This window comes from Anopheles moucheti, chromosome 3 (genome assembly GCF_943734755.1).
Source record: "Anopheles moucheti chromosome 3, idAnoMoucSN_F20_07, whole genome shotgun sequence".
Taxonomy (NCBI): Eukaryota; Metazoa; Arthropoda; class Insecta; order Diptera; family Culicidae; genus Anopheles; species Anopheles moucheti.
Genome location: NC_069141.1, coordinates 86,276,983 through 86,297,201, shown reverse-complemented (window position 1 = coordinate 86,297,201; position 20,219 = coordinate 86,276,983). Strand labels below are relative to the sequence as shown.

The 20,219-nt window shown below is 45.0% G+C and overlaps 2 protein-coding genes across 2 annotated transcripts in view; both read right to left on the bottom strand.

Annotated features, from left to right (window-relative positions):
• Positions 1-232: 232 nt before the first annotated feature.
• Positions 233-20,219, bottom strand: part of LOC128305748 (sodium-coupled monocarboxylate transporter 1) — a 36,339-nt gene continuing 16,352 nt past the window's right edge. The window contains exons 6-11 of the mRNA XM_053043342.1: positions 18,048-18,211; positions 17,025-17,220; positions 12,869-12,991; positions 5,251-5,398; positions 2,884-3,167; positions 233-1,474 (exon numbers count right to left, since the gene is read on the bottom strand). Of these exons, the coding sequence (XP_052899302.1) occupies positions 829-1,474; positions 2,884-3,167; positions 5,251-5,398; positions 12,869-12,991; positions 17,025-17,220; positions 18,048-18,211 (1,561 nt within the window). The 3' untranslated portion in view covers positions 233-828. The remainder of the gene's footprint in view (positions 1,475-2,883; positions 3,168-5,250; positions 5,399-12,868; positions 12,992-17,024; positions 17,221-18,047; positions 18,212-20,219) is intronic.
• The window catches only part of LOC128305747 (protein ECT2), a 96,925-nt gene continuing 94,819 nt past the window's right edge, over positions 18,114-20,219 (bottom strand). Inside the window, exon 14 of the mRNA XM_053043340.1 lies at positions 18,114-18,211. The gene's annotated coding sequence lies outside the window, so the exon portion shown is untranslated. The remainder of the gene's footprint in view (positions 18,212-20,219) is intronic.

Genomic DNA, 20,219 nt, shown 5'->3' with positions numbered 1-20,219 from the left:
CTGATGCCTGTTTGTTACATGGCAAATGAAGAACTTTTAATTTTCCTTTCCACACCCGTCTAAGCCCGTCGCCAGGAATGGTGCCGGATATTAGCAAACGGAAGCATTTCTTTCAATTTGCATGCGCTCAATATTGCATGCACCAAATGGGGTGTGTGCTAAGGCTCCTAACGAAAAGCTTAATTAAACGCTCAATCAGCCTTCAACCGGGATTCGTCGTGCTTTCTGGAAAACAAATATCCGGCAGTTGGCCGATGTTTTATTTCCGCCCGAAAGTGTGCAATCCTGCCGTACCTGCATACATACAAGTTAAACAGCTGCAACAGAACAGATTCAACATCTCCATCGTCGGTACGTACGAGCTAAACATTTTCATTACCCTACACCCCCGACTGTAGCAGGGTACATAAAATCAAAATGATAAATACTGAGCGTAGGAAAGTCGGGTGCACTAACTTTTAACAAACAAAATAGCAATCTAGACTACGGTAAAAAAGTGACTCGGTTTCGAGCATGTGATGAAGTGGAACGTCACTCGTGAAGCGCAATCGTGAATAAGTATGGGCGCAGTTCTATCTACAGCAATACACATGTCCCACAATTTCGAGTATCGATTGGAAAACCCTAGCTTACATAATGGAGGACACCTGAGAAGAAGAAAAAAACACTGGTCCTCCCTATCTCCCGATAGATATGGTGTCATTTCCCTTCGATGGATGAAACATTATACGAACGAAAATATCTATCACTACCTTAGGTACCGCTTGCTCCCCCCCAACTGGTTGGAAATGCTATTCGTACGGAAATGGAAGCTTTAGAAATTCATAATTAAAATCGTTCACTTTCCACCTTCATCGAAGATGGTGTCGTGGAAAACGTGGAGTATCCACTGATACCTCCACGATTCGTCCATCCTTCCGACCCATGCGCTGCTGTTCGCAACGTGTCCTCCTGTCTGTCTTCCTCCGTGTACGATCCGTCCAGCTCGGAGGTAATCGTCTGCTGGTCGATCGAGTATAAGCTCGCGACACTGGAACCAATGCTAGCCTCGTTCGCAAGAATTTCCTTTGACTTCGGGAAACTTGAACCACCGGCAGGGCTGTGCTTTACCGATGTGCCCATCATCAGCGCTAGCGGGGCCATCGAACCCACGCTGAGTTTGCTACGTTTGCCAGCACCACTTTCGGCCGCAGATTGGATTGATTCCTTGGAGGGTACCGCACTGCTACTGGTGGGTAGAACCGTATCAACCGTGGACCGGTTCCAGCAACTGCACGAATTGTCCGATGTGAATAGCGAGATGAGCAAACCGAAGATCACCGTCAGTAATGCCCCGAGGCAACTGTACCACATGTAGCTGATTCGGTATACGGCCGCAAACCATGAGGACGAATCGTCGGTTGAATCCTCCTGTCTGGTGGATGCTTTTATCACATCGCTCTGCAGGGAAGCTGCAGCATCTTCGTCGGACAGCCTGCGAATAGCAGAATAGAGAAGGGAGAAGGATACAGTTATTGAAAGAAGAATCGTACACTACTCAATAGACCATGTTTAGTGCGCATACAACACATAAACACGTATCTTCTGCAACATTTAGATCCATTATGGGAACAGAGAAGATAAGCTGATTGATGCTGTTTTACCTAACATCCAACCGAAGCTGACAGGGTGAGCCTGACCTGAACAAATGATTGTTTACCAAAGAATGGTTTACCAACCAAGAGAGGGATTTACACCTGCACCAAGGGTACCGTATCGAAAAGAGCAAACACTTTCCTTTACCTATATGCACTGCTGAAGAGGTTTAGCAACCAACACGCGAACCTCGAAAAAATGGATCCCGTGCATAGCGGTTTCGTGTGTACTCTCAATTAACTTTCGTTCCCAACGCAGCGCACCGAATGAACTCCAATCAAATGGTGCTCGCTGTCTTCATTTTGTCAGCCTTCGTCCACTATCGAACGGTGTAAGGTAAAAGGTAAAACTAGAGCAAAAATAAATCCGTTGTGTTCAACTGTGAGATTTTTTTTGTCCATTTCCCCACAATAAGTACGTGGAAACATGGAAAATGTATTACAACTTTGCATTCTACTGGCAAAACTTGAATGTAAGAGGATTATATTTAGATGGAATTATTAGTATGTATTAGAAAAAAACATCAACAAAGAATAGAGAAGTCAAACAGAACAATAAATATACACCATATCACTATTCTATGACGCTTACGCAAAATGAAATTTATTCTGCCCATAGCAAACACAGAAGCAATTACTTACGATAGTAGTTCATGGCATACAGTTTGATTGTGCACAGCGAATTGCATACATTTAGGCTGCTTTGTAAATTAATAAATCCACAAATTCGAGTCACCCCTTCCAATGTCTGTATTTAAAAGCACAGAAGCAAACAAATTGTTTGCTCCCACCCACCCCCAATCAGTATCACTGACTCCAGTAGCAATTTTCACGATTAAAAATCACAAACCCGGTAATCGGAACCGGTTGTTTCAATTTCTGCTGTTTAATTTGCTTTCCATGAAACCCGCACTGAAAGTGGATGGAAAAGTTACACATTTATAATTGAAAGGCGGAAAGGAAACAACTAACTGTTTTGGTACAACTTTTTTTAATTGGTTTCGCGTTTTTTTAACCATCACCGACATGCAAAGAAGACAGCTGCAGCAGTTGTGTTGTGAATTGAATTTTCCACTCGAGTTATCGTACGCTGGGACTGCATGGTCGGAAATGGATGAATTTTTGTAATTATACCATGAAAACTCATCAAGTGCGTTTAAAATAAAGTTATTCCTTTTCCTATTTGCGTTGATGTGTCTGCTCTTGATTAACTGTTGACAATAATGGAAATACAATGATCGAAACTTACCTGTAGAAATGATTCTCCAACTCTCCACCATCGCTCCAACCGTCCCTGGTGGCGATCGCCAAAAGATGCTCAAAAGCTTCATTGCCATGGCTCTGCAGCGCCAAGCTAACCGACCCATCTGATGGTGCTATTTCGTATGCGAATCCTTCATGGCTTAGCGGGATCGTCGCATTGCAACCGTCCAACGATGAGGGCAGTGGGGGTGTTTCTTCATTGTTCACTTGTGCCAACACTCCCACCACAATGACCAGCACTAGCGATAGAATTCCACCCAGTAGCGCACCCTGTTGAAGAAGCGAGAGATAGATAATGATAATGAGTCGTTTAATAAATCGTATCGCACATTTTTTGTAGAATATCTTATTAATTTGCTTTTGATCGAGAAAAAGTTATTTAAAAAGGTCCCAAGTTCAGGGATTGAACTGAAATTTGAAGCAATAGTCGCCAATCAATAGGGTTTTTTCCGCGTTTAATGTAATTTAACATACTTAAAATGGTTTGCGTTTGGCTCATAAGGGACGAATAGATTCATAATGGTATGATTACGGTTCAAGCTCCATTCGGAACTGCTCTCGTACCAGCAGCAATCTACACAACAACGATCCATCACAACGAAAGCCCTTGATGACGGGCTGTTAACCGCAAAGCTCTTGCGTAGTGCAACCACTCACACACCGAGTGCCGCCCGCATAGCCGGATTGCATAGCCCCTTTCAAGTGGGCAACTGTTCACCCCTCGAAGGCTAGTATCGCACCTCAAGGACGTAAGCCACACTGCTGTGAGCTTGCCCAACGAAATCTGGGCATACCGTACGAGGAATCGCACGAGGAACACGCTCCAGCAGTGATCCATAATAAGCTCATCTTGTAGCGATTGCGCCACAAAACTGGTATATTAACAGGTAATCAAATTTTCATATTTTCAATTTCCACTCGCCCACACTTGAGAGAGTGTGTGTGTGTGTGTGTGGAAAATGTGCGCGAAGCCCAGGTAGGAATGGTTTGTTGCTGCAGCAGCATTACTGCTCCGTTCATGGGGCAGAAAAGCAAAGCAAACCCATCACAATCGCTCATTCATTCGCTGGCGCAGGGAGAGATTTTTTCATCGAGGGAAAGATGCTTTTCTCGCACTCACATCCCAAGACGCCCATCGCACAACGGTGCGTTTTGAGTGGGCGTCAAGGAGAAATGTCATTTCTTTCCCATTTACACCTCACCGATAAAATGATGCCACAGCACAGACGAGTGCGTCTTGATCAACGGTATCTGTGTAAACAGTGATGATCCTTTTCATCATCATCATCATCATCATCGTCGTGGGTGAAATCAACGGCAACGTAACACGCATTGCCACATCTTGAAGCTCCTTTCGTATGTGTGTTTACCATGTTGACGGTGGGATTTGAGACTGCCTTTCTCTCACGCTCATGCTGACGGCGACCAACACCAACCCCACGGCCAAGGCACCTTGAGGATGCCCTCCAAGAACGCTCCTTACGACAATGCGAGCCAAAGATGGATAAAAGCATCTTTTCTTCCGATTTGTGTACGTGTATGTGAACAACAAACCCCGAAGCGGTATGTGTGTGTGTGTGTGTGTACGTACGTGTGCATGCAGTCAACCGGAACCGGGGACACAATAAAAAGCTCATTTAACTTCACTTCAATGAGATTAATCGGATAAAGTGGAGTGTTTTTCGTTCAGCTTTTGAGCGTCCCGTGCCACTGTTTGCCATCTAATCCTCGCTGCGTAATCACTAGCGCACACACATACAGTAGGGAGGGATAGGAGCAATGGAGGCGACACATAACCACCCATAATCATATTGCACGAATTAGTACGCTTGCTCAGCTTGGGGGACACCCCACTTGGTGGACACTTTCGCGAATGTGCTTGGGATACGCACGGTTTGGGATTCGTTAACGATCGTCACACCGTGTCGGGTGTCGTCGTACGTTGTTAAACAACTTAAATTGAGTTTCAATTCAATTTTGTCGCCTTTCGAGCGTGAAAAGCATTTGTAAATGGTTACCTAAACCTCACGCCCTCTTACTGACGTTTTACGCGTATCTCACCCTGCGAGAGATAACGCGCGAAACAATTTCCTAGTCGCGGCTCGTATCCCAGTGTCCCAGGTCCGCTGGGAAGTTAATGCCCCAACAAACAGGCTCATTGTTGTATTGTAATTGTTTCCTTCACCTTTTCTTGTTCCTTTCGTGCCATGGTGCGTGCACTCGAAACTCATTAAGAAGTAGACTAATAAGCTCGCTGATGAAACGGGCGTCTAGTGCAATGTGTGCGGTATTTAAATCACTTTTTAATTCACTTTGCAGAACAACAAATAATGGAGGAAACACATTTACGTACCTTGCTGTTTGCTCGCCGGAAAAAGATGCCAAGGCTGAACAGTCCAAGCGTGACGCCACCGATCAGCCCGTTCAGTGTGAGGGTGGCCTGCAGAATACCACCGAGTCGTTCCACCACGAACACCAAACCGAACGAAACCAATCCGAAGCTGTGAAGGAAAGAGGAGCAATGTGAATATAATGGCGGTATTGATCTTTATAGCAAAAAAAAAACGTGTAGAGGCTGACAGGAAACACCTTCTCTGGGCTCAGTAGAGGGTGAAATGCAATCGAAGGAAATGCATTATACCAGATGCTCCGAGACAGTGGCAATAAAGAAAAGCAAGTGCGCGAGATGCATGGAAAACATCTTAAATGTATCATTGCTAGTTACAATAACGATTTCCACGACAGCACACAGATGCCGATCGCTACCCAGAATGGAACTAAATATAGGAAATTTATGGAAAAAAGGAAATTCATCATGTCAACGATTGCTTTTTTTCATCAAATTGCGAAAAATAGTACAATTGATAGTTTTAATATTGGGCAACAAATGCCAAAATGTATTCCAGGACATCCGATCATCGACACGTTCAGTGCATTTTTAAGCAATATTTCACACCGTTTCGCCAGCAATCTACTCGAGGCTCGATCATCCAATAAAATCCCTTAACCCTTCAACTCTCGAAGTCAATCAGATCGAAATTCCACACCGCATCCCCGTATCTCTTTATTGCCCGAATCGGAACGGCTATGGAAAATACCCATCACCGAAAAAAGGTTTCCAGCAACTCGGAACAATTCGGTGGTCCATTTTTTTTTTCACCTGCACAAAACACGCACCATCCATTATGTGTTTTTATTTCAATCCCAACATCAAGCTACACATTGGCCTCCCCAAAACGAGCTATATTACTCTTCGTTTCGGTGCTGCTAGCGGAGAAAACGGTTTGCGTTGATAAATAACGAAAACGCTACCCTAATACCTATTTCAAAAATGGCCACAGAAAAAAAACTGCAAACCGAACCAATAAAAAAGTGCCCAAAACTCTAGCTGCTGCTATCCTAAAACAGCCACAAAATGGAGCCACAAATGCTTCGTGGAGCTTCAGACACGAAGAAAGGGCTGGGTCGATCGGGATTTTCGGGCCCGTGCTTCTCAGTCACAGACGAACAAGCTTCAAGTGCTTCCGTATATCGCATGCCGGCAGCAGGAACTATTTAATCCACCGCTGTGATCACGGTTGATGGCGAAACGGAATCCTTTGGCCCGAAATTTCCAACCGAAGAAATATACGCACCGGCTAAAGTGGAAAGGGACAGGGGGAAAAAAATCTATTGCACGCGCTATAAATCTCAGAACTCGTGGCTTCGATTTCCCATCATTTTGGGTGAGCCGACGCAGCCTCCGTCGGCATCGCTGTACGAGATCCAATATTCTAGACGCCGGCACTTGAAAGGCACTAACGTCTCAACGCAACGAAAACAAACCGCCACCAATAGATCAACAATTCTCGAATGATTCGCTTTTCTTCCTGCACATTTTCCACCGCCCGGCCACCGAGGGAGGACGAGTGTTTTTTTTTTTTGGTTCCGAGAAACTTGTGCACCTGTCTGAGAGCTGTGCGTACTGATCAGCCCTGGCAGCCTGGGCCTCATTCCGGGGAAATATCGTACAGCTTTCTTCAACTCAGTTCAAACAACAATTCACCCAAGAAAATCGTTACTAAATGTCAGTTGGCGAACGTGATAAAGTAGCTGTTATGGTTGCAAATGGCAACAGCAGCAAACGGATATGCCACTCTGACCCAGGCGAATCGTGTCGGAGAACGCAGGCACCGAGCAGTGCCGGGTGATGTGGTACAGTGAAGCATCGACGGCGATGCGTGACGCAACCGTGTTGATATCGATCCCGTGCAAAACTAGCAGCAGTGTGCCGTGTAGCATTACAGACTTATTATTTACCTTTGCCGGGCGCAGGACGAAACGAATCAATTCGGAATGGATGATTGCGAGCAACAGGAATACGGCAACACTGGGAATCGAACGGAAAGCGACCACACCCGGGGAACGATTGCGGCTTCCGGGAAATGGAATATTAGGATCATAATCCAGCCCCGGGAGTTGGTGTATGTTTCTCGTTCGGATCATTGACAGAACTTCGTCTTTAGTTCCGCCTCATTGACTTTGCTCCCTCTCTCTCTATCTCAGGGGGTGTTTTTTTATTAGTTATCACAACACACTGCACAACTCCACAACGTGGTTGGGGCTTGCACGTGCTGTCACACAATTTCAAAACAGAATGAATTGGAAGAGCGCGTGCAAATCTGCGCCGAAAGGGAGGCCGAAACGTCGGTAGGAAATCTTATTCCAGCCAATAACCGTAGCTAAATATACTAAGTGTATTTATTTCTGCTGTCTGTCTGTGTGTGTGTGTGCAGTGGATGTAGAAGAAGAGCATTGGTAGCATGAAAGGTAAACCGCATCAGCACCAGAACGTTCAAACACGTACTAGGATAAACAGTTTGCTACATCCTCCTTCAGGGCACGGGTGTCTACTAATGGGGCAAAGGAAAACGTTCGTTTGAACAGACAGGAAAGCTCATACGAGGAACACACCGAATCGGAAATCGTTTCCTTCATATTATAGGCAAGTACAGGCACAAGTCTAACAAGAGGTGTATCATCGTTACCAGCAAACGTTACTGTCTGCTGGTAAAGTCTGAATGAACTGTGCGACATGATAGATGTTAAAAGACCCCAAGGCAACATATGTGGGACATATTACGGTTCGAACTAAGTCAATTACATACGAAACACTGTTTTGCTGAAAGAGTAAAACAAGTACCGTGAGTCATATGGTCATACGATTTCACAGCTTTCAATATTTATATAAAAAAGCTCTTTTTGGTAAAAAAAATGTTGTCAAAAAACTATAATATTACAGTACTACACAATTATTTTGGCCGTTTTGATAATAAATCAAATTGAAAGCAACAACATTGTTTGTACATTGCATAACTTTGGGCGTTACGTTTCACGAATGTCCGAATCGCAGTATAGTGCAGCGTATTGCATACATTTAGGAGAAATTTTGGCCTCAAAGCCGAATGAAAAGTAACTCAATGCGTAAAACAAAATGCCAATGCAAAAGTATTACCAAATTACCATAGCAACAACAAGCCTAAACAACGAATTTTATTAAACAAAAATAACTAATGATGAATTCTTAAAATACATCTATTGTAAGTTTGACAGTGTACCATAACCGTTATAGCTGTAATAAATAGATAAACTAATAATCTATCGATTTGCATTGCAAACTCATCTCCGGCACGGTAACAATCGTTATGCTAGATTTACGATTCGACCGTTACCTTTCCGTTTCGTTCGTTTTATGGAAAACGTAAACAATTCATTTAATTTTTCCACTAACGACTTTACGAATCACAAATTCCACACGCAACACTGGCACCCCCCTTACGGTAGGCCTGTCCTTGTTAAAACTTCAGCGGCAGCCAAAGGCAGAACCGTTCGAAATGTGCCGTAAGAAAGTACAAATTAAATAGCATTTTCCTGCTGCCTGCCGGCGGTGCCGTCATGAATTTCAAACATTCCAACCGAACCGGCAAGGTAAACTACTTAAGCGGACAACCGTCGAATGTCTTCACCTCGCCACGGGTGAACAGAAGGATCCCGAACCGGGTGAACCCGCTTGCCACTTGCTGGGAAGGTGGCATCTATCCGTCCCAGTTTGCTGGGCGCACCTGTTCCACCACGATCGGGGCAGCAAATAATTCAAACGCAATCACAATCGAAAGGCAAACAATAAGCGCTAAAAAGCACGTGGCCAATCGAAATGACAAATCTAGACAAATCGCCCCCGGGAAAAAAACAACACCCGTCAACGGTGTGTACTTCGTACTGCTTACGTCAGCAGGCAGTAAGCCGGAAACGGGGAGACACCCAACTCGACCGTGAGATGAAATTTCAAACAGGTTAAAGGTGAAATCGAGCGAAAATCCAATTACATCCGTTTCAGTGCGCTGCAGTGGATGGGAACCGCTTTCTTCGCGAAACTAGCTGCCCCCATTCCATTAAAGGAGCGAGAATCCGCACCCAAAATATGGCCATTTGCCATATTCCAGGCCTTCCATTTGATTGCCTGCTGTGACTATCAGGGTGTCGCCCACTGTGGTCACCGAAGAAAACAAAAAAAACCTGGCCAAAAACGTGCCGTGGTTGACCGGAATCAAACTTGGCCGATTGCCGATAACGGTGCATTGGTTGCGTTGGGCGGAATGGGCGAAAAAAATCCAATTTTTAAAAACAACAGGATTAATCTTTCGCTTTTGGCACACACACACACACACACACATACACCAACGCTCATATGGCCAGTCCCGGGCAGTCGTTTGGACATTTGGAGCTATCAGTTGAAGTGTTTCTATATTACCGATCTCTTTTGTTTAAGTACTGCAGGGATATGTTCCACTACGGTGCACTCTAGAACCGGATGTTCTGGTGTTGCATCCCTTAAAACAAACCTACCGCCTACATGAACAGCCCTCGTGTCGTTCGCGTACGGACTCTTACGTCAAATGGGGCGAGAAAGATTCGAGATTTTATAGCTTTCCATTAGGGCGCGGACCAACGCGCCAGGCCGCGGTAAACGAATGATTTTGGGATGGGAGAAAAAAACACACACACTATCAAATCTAGTGCTGAAAACTGGCCCGCGTTCGAAAAAAAAAAACCAGGTCCCCCAGCTTTCTCTGCCGCTTTCCCGTTCCACTCGTTTTGGTGCGCAAAAATTTCCAGGACAAGCTGCAACTAGCTACAATTGAAGTGAAATTGTCCTCCGCTTGGTATCCTCGGCGGACGCAGGCACACAGATAAGGCGAGATAGATAGGGTTCATTTCTCCAGTTCATGCCCAACCCCAGTGGCCAGCTACCGGGCCCACATGCCGGAATCGAGTGAAAATCTGTTTCGATCAACAACGTCAGACGCGCCACCACGAACTCCACGGCATCGGAGAATTACGGACATTTTTTGCCACCGTATCTCGCCAGCCAATGGCACCGTCGCCCTTTTTATTCCTTCCTCCCAGCCAGCATTGCTTTCAAATCTTCAGCACCATTGGGCTCGGCGCAGCCGGATGTAGTGTGTAGCGTGCGGGCAAGCAAACGGTTATCTCGTTTATAGATTTCGATATTTTCCGATGCATTTCATTTCTGCCAAATCTGGTTCTTACACTTTCTATTTTGGTTTTTTTTTTCGTTGCTTCCCACTCGACACTTTCTTTCCTTGCACGTCACACGCTAGGAGAGACGGCAGCATTGCAGGTTCGACAGCAGAAATGCTTTGTTTGCTTGGCTTTGTTTTTGTGAGAAGCGTGAAAAATCCAATATCCGATATAGTTTTCCCCATCCTTCCGGTGCCGGTATGACACACAACCGCCCACTGCACGATACGGTCGAGTGTCGAGTGAGCACCTCGGCCGTGTGCTCGCGCTCGCCCTGGTGGAGAATTAATTTTTAGTACAAAACATTAAATCTAACCGGGTTGGTTTCGCGTAAACTTAAACGAGCACCGTACAGTGGTAATCTTGTGCCATATCTGGGGGGGGGGGGGGGGGGGGGGGGGGGGGAACGAAACAAATGCATGTTCTGCTACATCACCCAACATGGTGCCTCATACGACCGCCAAAACACAAATGAATAGTGGCAAGGAGGATTAGCGAGCCGAGCGCCATCACCAAAACAAACAAAACTCATGCCCCGTAACGGCAACAAAACGTACCATCGTCGATCGTCTATCGGTGAAAAGCAAAACATTTGTGGCGAAAACAAGGTACCGGACAAGCGATTGTCGGATTGTAAGCCATTATTTTTCGCCTGTCAAAATCGATCGTAAAAGCACAGCAAAAACGCACACGCTCGATTTCGGGTCAGCAATGGGGAAAAAACAAACCCAACCCCTTACATCTCCCCGTTGTAATGAACTGGTTGTTTTCATTCGATTTCTAGCTTCTCTCGATGTCTCTCTCCCAAACACAGGCAGGACCCTTCGTGATAAGATGAATGAGATAAGTGGAGGTAAAAAAAAGCGCAGCAAATGTATTATAAAACCGAGCGAGAAAAAAAAGCACAGAACTCAAGATGCGCATCATGTAAGCGGGAACAACACTGTGCCATGTTATATGTCCCGGGTCTATGGGTAACAGGTCATAAATTACCCTTCGACGGGAAAAGGGCAAACACGACAAAATGGTTGACTCAAACCATGTGGACACGTGAGTATGAGGGAGGCACACTGGCACGACGGCGAGGAGCAGAGCGGGTCATAACCATTTGACATCAGTGGCCTGCCTGACACCGGAAGTTCGGTTCCATCCCTCAGGCTCCAGCTGGCACATAGTTCATTTTCCCCACCGACCACCGCGCCCAACTAAAATCACCCTTTCTGGTGCGTGTGTGATGGCGGTTAATCTAGAAGCTACGGGCTACCACACACATGTCCGGGGTGGCAAAACGATGTAATTCGACATGCGGAAAGAATCGATAAACACGCAGCCCACAGTGGCAGGGTGAGAAAAGCTGTCAGGAAAAAAAAGCACCAACGTCAACTTTCCTGCGCGGTGGCCCAGGGGCAACCGAGATGGGGCGAGCAGGTGACCCACAATTTTGCCACCCGATTTTTACGACGGTCATCTATTTTCCTATTACTAGGGCTAGTTCAAGGTGCGCAGGAGGAGAAGAAGGCGAAGGGAAAAGGAACGGGGCAGCATTGATCTGCTACCAGTGAATAAAGAACCGGTGGAAAAGATATTTTACTTCAATCAATTCATTGGCTTTCGTGACCTTCTGTCACGTTCCGTCAACGGTTTGAAGAATGCCGTGTTGCTTTGATTTGATTTTCTGTCAATTATTTCAAACAGTTTCTTTTAAGTTATTGAACACTTGGCTGCACTCGAAATTGCACTCATGCACATGCGAATGGAAAGATGTTCAAAGGCATTGCTCTTAAAACAAAGTTTTGCATATCGCTACCAGGATATTATTGGGAACCTTAGAACCGAATTCATTTGATACTTTGCAGATTATTTGGCGAAAGTAACAGCAAACAATCTTGTACGTTGTTTTATTTCTAAATACTGGCGTGTTTAAAGAAAAAATTACGTTTATGGATTTAACTGTCCACCATTTTGTTATAAATTACTTAACAAAAATTTAAGTATCTTCTTATACTTTTTGAATTGGTTGACTTCGTCTGACGAAACGTCTGGGAGTTTTTATAGCCTAATGCACTCACAGAACTCTACAGAAAAACCTTTGCATGTTGTTGCAGACCACCTAATGTTGTTCAAAATGTTAGATGTATATCTTCAAGCTCCTAAATGTTTCTCAGAGATCAGAGATCTTTCCAACGAATGCATTATTTAACAAACCGAAAACTCCCGCTAACAAAAAACATCGCATCAACCAGCACCAGTTGATCACAACCAACCCAACAGCAGGCGGCAAATTCATAAGTCTCGTCGTACATAAAGAGGGTGTGCCAATCTCGCGGTAAACGTATCAACATGTGAAAAGGTCATAATCGTACAACGAAATTACGCCATCTACTACTTACCCCAGGGACATCCACTTCGCGTACAGTGCGCCCTTCCCGTCCGGGATCTTTATTTCCATACCGGACGCCAGCAGATCCTCGGATGTGACCGCCGCCAACGAGTTCAGTGCCGCTGCAACGGTGCTGCAAGAGGGAACCATGAGAAGAAAAACACACAACCATAAGAAGCGCATTGCAAGCTTTCGCTCAACATCCCACCCCGAACCCTGGCCACGGCTTCGTGTGCTCCTCTTTGCGGGGCCAAAAATGTTCTACACTCGATCGGTGTGCAGCCGCCGGTGCCCGCAGTCTTAATTGTACTGGAAATTGCTTCAATGTGAGGCACTTAATTGGAACCGAATTCTTCAAGGGTTTGAGGTCCTCCGTACCCCGTGCGAAGGAACGGTGCCAAATGGCATTCGGTCGCGGTTCGGGAAGAAGGTAAAATGTTCCTTGCTCCTTGAGTTCCTTAACACTCGCATCCAGCACGAAAACAGACGTGCCAACCGTGGATCCGGAGCCCTCAAAATACGAATGTAATTATTATAACAACATAAAAGACAAGGCGCCATAGAGCGGTCGAAGCGCCGACTTCATTCTGGCCCTCTCGACGCAGCAGCATTGCGGCAAGTGATAATGCGAAAAGGAAGTTTCACGACCACGACGATGACTTCCGAGAACCTCTGCTCGAGAGAGAAAAAAAAAACAGTAGCCCTAAAGGCGATTCCCGAGGCAACTGTTTCAATTTCAGTTTTCTCGTACTCTCCTAAGACAGTTTGTGTGGCTTCATTCGCGCGCGCGCTCACACCACACCAGTCTAATGATGATGCACCGAAAAAAGGCAGTTCCCGGGCAAAGGCGTGCGTCTCCGACACCGTCAGCTCGTTAGGCAGAAGTTATCGAGAGACCGAGCACAAGACAGGCGGAATTTTATTAGAATGTTAATTTTATTCCACCACACGACTGTTCGGACTCGCCAAGAACAGGGGAGCGGAAAAGAAGAAGGCATAAGACACTTCGCACCAGCGGCCATAAGGAAGCTGCCCTGGCAAAGCAACAGGGAAACACAGTGCGACGAGCGTTTAGTCACCGGAAGGAACTCGTAGTACTCATTTGCTGGCTTGTGTTCTGACAATCAAATTTGAAGTCTTTGTGCAGCGAAGTCTTTCGGTTTGATCGAGTCCTCTTTTTGGAAACATTTGTGCTAACGAAAAACAAAAATGCACCGCATTTGAAGGATTTGGTAATGGGTGCAGTGATGTTCTCATAAAATATTCGTAAAAAGCTGTCATAAAAATCGAGAATCCTAAAGCGGATGTTGAATAAAATTGGTGATAATATTTTCATACTATCCACTTATTTGACTTTTTTATATTTAAGTACCTCCTATACTTTTCCATAGAATTTACTCTACCTAATTAATAACTCAAGCTCCTCAGCAATAAAAAGCAAAATGGCACAAAACCGTATTTCCGACAAGTTCAATTAAATTTGACGAAATGTAGCGCCTCTACTACGTGAAGAAAGTGTCTGCAACAGGCAACAGGCCACAAAACATATTTTGCTGTTTTTTCCCCACTTTTCATGACCGAATATTGTTTAGTCCACAAAACAAAAAAAGCCAACCACAATGATTAACAAGAAATGCGTCCTCTAGTGCAAGGTTTTTATTGCTTCTGACCCCCTCGGACGATGTGCTGCAAATCAATTCTAATTCACTACCGGTCGGCACTTTTGAGGCAAAAAAAACAGGTCAGTGCACGCGTCCGTGTTCCATGATCCTTTAAATCCCACACTTTTGATGGCGCCGAATATCGAAACGACCGCACACAAACAAACACACGCCCCACACTGGTGGAAAGTTTAATTTCTTAAGACATTTTGCTTTTCTTCCACCCTGCAAATCAATCCAATTTTAACAGCCGTAAACGAAAGCCACGCGAACCGAAAGCTAGCACACGATCGGGCCCACATTATGATGGCCCGTCGGTGAACGGCGAAGGCACAGCACAAAGGCAAACAGCTACAATAAAGCACCATTATTGAAGGGAAGAGAGAGAGAGCGAGAGAAAAAAAAACTGCCTTCTCCGAGTCCGACCCGTGTACCAGTGCCAGCAAACCGGATGCCATACTTTTATGGATGATCGTAAAGTTGACTAATCGGGTCTATTAAAAACTTATCAAACCTTCGCCTGTTTCTATCTTTTTGCTGGTGGTTTCATTGCCCGGCAGGACCCTGGATGACCGGGCAAAAGCCGACTCCCGAAAGGCGTTCATCAAACGACCATTCGCCTAAGATTAGTGTCTCAATCTACCGCTGCCCGGAAGAAAACAAAAACAGACACACATTCCACCGGCGGTGGCCATGATCGGGGGGTTCTTCCCGCATCGCCATCAAACCACTCCAACGCAGCTTTCCCGGATGTTTCGTGCCGGGATGGGAAAGGAACCATTGCAGTAGCACTTCGACGATGGCTTAGAAGCGATGATTAGTGTTCGGCCATCAGTGACCTAATGTTATGCCGTTTTCGTTGCTACGTCTGCTGTGGCAAATGCCTGTGCTCTCAGCGGCAGACATTTACGCTTCCACCGGCTGGTGTTACCAAAAAACCCGTTACTGCGGGCTTCTGTTGCTGATTTAATGCGTCCCATTATCGATATTCGTCAATATCAGTCGTAATTGCCCGGCAGAAAGCTAACGAGGAGAAAAGTGAGCTAACGCTTTTGCGCTCTGGAATGTGGGGCAAATTAATTGAAGATTTACGCCGCAGAACGATTAGAGCGATGGGATTGACAGTCACCAAGCGGCGTTCAAATCTTGGACTAAACTGTTCAGTTCAGTCGAATCTCAAAAACTCCACATACACAATCCAATATCCGATTACCGTCCGATGATAACCTCGCTTCAGGGCACTCGTCGATCTGATACGTTATTCAACGGATGGTAGCCGTTTTAAAACGGTGGAAACACCAATATACACCAAAAACCATCGGTTCGAGATGGTTGAAGTGCTAATGCGATGGCCGGTAAATTAATGCCTTGATTTGATTATTCCAACAACGTCCATCAGCAGCCATCAATGCATTTCAATTAGCTAACGCCCGCCTTATTGCCAAAATTTGCCAGCGGAATGGAATGTAGACCATCGAATGCTGGTGGTTCTAGCGCTAGCAACGAACCAAAATTCCTAACCGTGGCCATCTACCATCGCCAGTAAACCACCAATCGTGATCGTGGTTTTCGCCCGATCCCCTTCCCCACTAGTCTCGCTTTCACACTGCTGGCATGGACATCATGGAAATGCACTAACCTCCGGTGCAAATGCATGCAACAACGAGAGAGACATGTTTGCCCAACCATTTACCATTTCGTAAATCGAATTGCGACAAGGTATTTTTGCTCTCCACTGGCGATAATTAACCCGTGTCGGTTCGCTTCCCCGAGTGGTGGCTAAAACCATCATGCGAGAAGTGTCTACAGCATACCGCATGTTGTCGTGCATATTTTCATTTGCCATTAAATTCCTGCCTGCCCGCGAGGCAGCTATTCCAGCTGCGGTTATTAACTGCAATATCAGATTCGTACATTCCGCGACTGTGAATCGAAAATAGCACGGAGCGCTTGGGTGTATCTATCAATCATTAGAACCGGAATTTATTAGCGCATGGTTTCGAAATTTATTTCATATGCGTGATTTCGATTGATAATATGAAAAGTTGAGGCGCGTATTGTAAGCGCTTTCAGTGACAGCTATCGTTGCGCTAGGCGATGCAAAGCGCCTAAAGGTATGCAGTGCAATACATCATTTGTCAATCATTCGGTGAGCTCGCTGACTGATACTCTAGCCACGATGAGAGCCTTAACAGTCTCAGTGTCTAGTTGTAGCTTTAGGCGTTGTTGGAGCCATACAGCCATACTGGTCATGGATAATCAAGGCCAAATAATCGAATAAGTAGAGGTCAATAACAACACTTTTGCTATTCTCACCTCGTACGATGTTCCCTATAAAATGGCAATAATATTCATTTTTTTTCAATAATTGGAACAACCATTCAAATGGCCTAATGTGGTATACAAAAATCGCACTAGTACAGAACCTCTTTGTTCCTGAAAGCTTCATTGATTTAAAATGCCAATTCATTATTAGATGGTTTTTAAGAGAAATGCTGCACTTACCCCAAGCTCGCGGCAAATATACCGGCCACAAATATCCCCGTCATGCATTTGATATGCCCGAACACATCCATCACGTAGAACGGTAGCAGTTGATCCTTGGCAGTGATCTGGCCCGCCGCCAGCGGGTCACAGTCGGAATAGTGTGCGAAAGTCATCAATCCCGTGTAGAAGTTTATCAAAAACACCGCAATCAATCCTGCAAGTGGACGGAAATGTATGAATAAGCAACAAACCCCGCGCAAAAGAAAACAAACACCCAACCCCCATGGCACCGTCCGGTTCTGGCCGGTATGTGGAAATGAAATTAAAGTAAGCCGGAAAAAATAACACACCGCAGGAGAGGGACGGTAGGAAATGTGAGAAGGAAGGCACAAAACACAAAACTAATCGAACGGTTTCCATTTTCGAAAACATATCAATTAGATTGACTTATGCGTTTGCCCAGAACGGATCGGACCGGGAACCCAGGGCGAATGCCGAACGACACGATTAGTTGTCGGTAAACAACTGCAAACAAACAACAAAATTTTATTTCGAGCTGTCCTTCTAACATTTAATTAACTTTGCTCAAATACTCCAACTGTTTGGGTACCGACCACGGGTAACGTATCTATGCTGACCACAACACTGCCCGTTTGAGACCGGAGAAAGTTTCAAAAGTTTGTTCGTTGGTATGTTTGTTTTCTGTTCTTTTTCATTGATTTATTTTTTAATCAAACAATTTCTTTTTTCGAAGCACTACTCGTTCGTTTGATGGGCTTCCCAACCACCATTGATGAGCAAATGTAAAACAGATTCAACCAGACCTACTGGAGTTCGCTGTAACATGTTCGGTACTGGAGTGCATGTACAGATACTGAGATTCATCGGAAAACAAACTTTAAACTGCTCAACAACAGCGCGTAGTCACAAATCAAAAACGAGAGATTTCCCGTTCGTGCAAAAAAAAATGTTTCACCCGTTGATGACCACCCGTTCGGTAGCAACGAAAGGCAGAAAAAAAAACCACCCATCAGCACTTACCGATCAGCGAAAAATAGAGTGCAAGTTTGGCCGTTTTCAGCGATTTTAATGACATGCATTTTTGAACGGACGCCTGATTGGTGCAGAACATCGAGGTCCAGTAGAAAAAGCCACCGATGATGACGGAAAACACCGAATGGCGGGTCGTCGGATTGGGATCGAAGCTGTCGAACCGGCGATTGCATGTGTGCGTCCCGTCGTGAGGCGTTGACGGGTGTTGTTGCATGATGAAAGGATTGACCACGAGCAGTAGCAAGAGTGAAATAAAAAGAAACAGAGGCAGAAAGCAAAAATCGCACAGCACCGGGAAGATTCGTTGCCGTCACAATCCATCACGCACGTGTTCGAGTGTTGGAGTGTTCGAAGCAGGAGGTACGTATGTTGTGCCCATACGAGTTCCACAGTCGTTTCAATGAAGAGATTGATTTTTTGTTTGTTTGTTTTGTTTCGCCATCCAGTTGCAGCATCGCGGGGTTTGTTTTCAATTGTTCAAGCCAAAAACAACATTGTCGTAGCGGCGTATGGGGCAGGGGGTTTGCGCACACGTTCCATGGTGGTGGTGATGGGTTTCGCGATGAACATCAGGTTTGGGAAACGAGAAAGTGTTGAAATTCGATAAACATCACAAAATCGATCCAAAACGATCCATTAAGCAGCAATTGTTTGTTGAAGGTGTACGTAAAATCATGAAAAGAGAGAAGAAAAAAAACAAAAACACAAAACATAAGCAACATAGGTACACACGAAACGATGAAAATATAATTAACATAATTCAAAATAAATAAATAATAACATGAATAATGAAAAAATATAATTTAAGATATAGAAAACAAACACAAAGTAAAAAACGAGTGGTCTTGTGTTGATAACAAAAACAAGACCCAAGATAACTTTCCACCCCGTTAGCAAATGTTATTGAGTCATTAATAGTCATACAACCATCATTAATACATAAAAGTATGGACAGTTTCTCGCATTGATTGACACAGATGTATGCCATGACATAAAAAAGACAGAAACGTAGAGTTATGTCACTGGACCGCTCCATCGTACGCGTTTAATGTTGCTCCATGTAGCACTACTCATCTGATCAACTCATCTCTGAACCGGTTGCGGTGGACAATCTCGTTTTTCTCTACGCTGCCGAACCATGTACGAAACATCCTACAATTTGGCACCACTCAAGGGCTTTCGCTTGCCTGTTTATCGTTGTTTCAATCAGATCGCCTACTGCGACAGTACTGAACGGAGCCCACCGATGGAGGCGCATGGTCGTTCACACGAACACATACAGCGAAAAACAGCAAATTATGTGCATAATTAATATTTATGAACTTCCACACACACAGCTTTCGAGCGGCTTTGCTCGAACACGTCATTCCTGTTCGCTCTCTTTCTTGCTCGTGCAGTGCGGAGCATTTGCTCACTATGGCCCACCGTCCCGTGATGTTGACGATGAACGACGACAGACGACTATGACGATGAAAATGTGTCCGCGCGCAATTCGGTTGATGCGATCGACAGCGACGACACTGCACGATACCGTCGGGTACACCGGCAGGCAGGCAGGCTGCCGAATTCACGAGGGGAAATATTAAATAAAAACAAATACACCACAGCGGCAGCGGAAAACTGCTGAGATGCCGTACGTGAGTGCACCAACCGAGAGCAACAAGAAACAACAATTGCTTGAATAAAACATGATGCCCATCCGGTGGTAGAAACTGGCATGGTGGGTGCTAGAAGGTGCGATGATAAAATTTTCACCCACTGTGGGTAAAATCCTTCAAGTAGTACGCTAGGGGCCAGACCGGACCGGGTGGTTTACGCGTCGGACGGAAGAAAGAAGCTTTTCGCATAAGAAAAAGCGTGAATGAGAAAAATGTAATAAATGAAACGGTAAGGTTAGCCAAGCGATGTTGCACATAAGTGTTTGCTTTAACAACATTTTCGATGGGGTTAACAAAAGAGTGCTCTATTGTTGTACAATTATTAATTAAAATTACATTATATTATTATCTATAAAGTTTTCGAACTAATTATAGTCTATAATCTTTCCAGCAAAATTCCATTAAAAAACAACATAAATTCCTTCAAACGAAACACAACAACCATTGCATACACCCAAAGGGTTTAACGCGTACTGATGCAAACTAAGAATCCCGTAAGCTT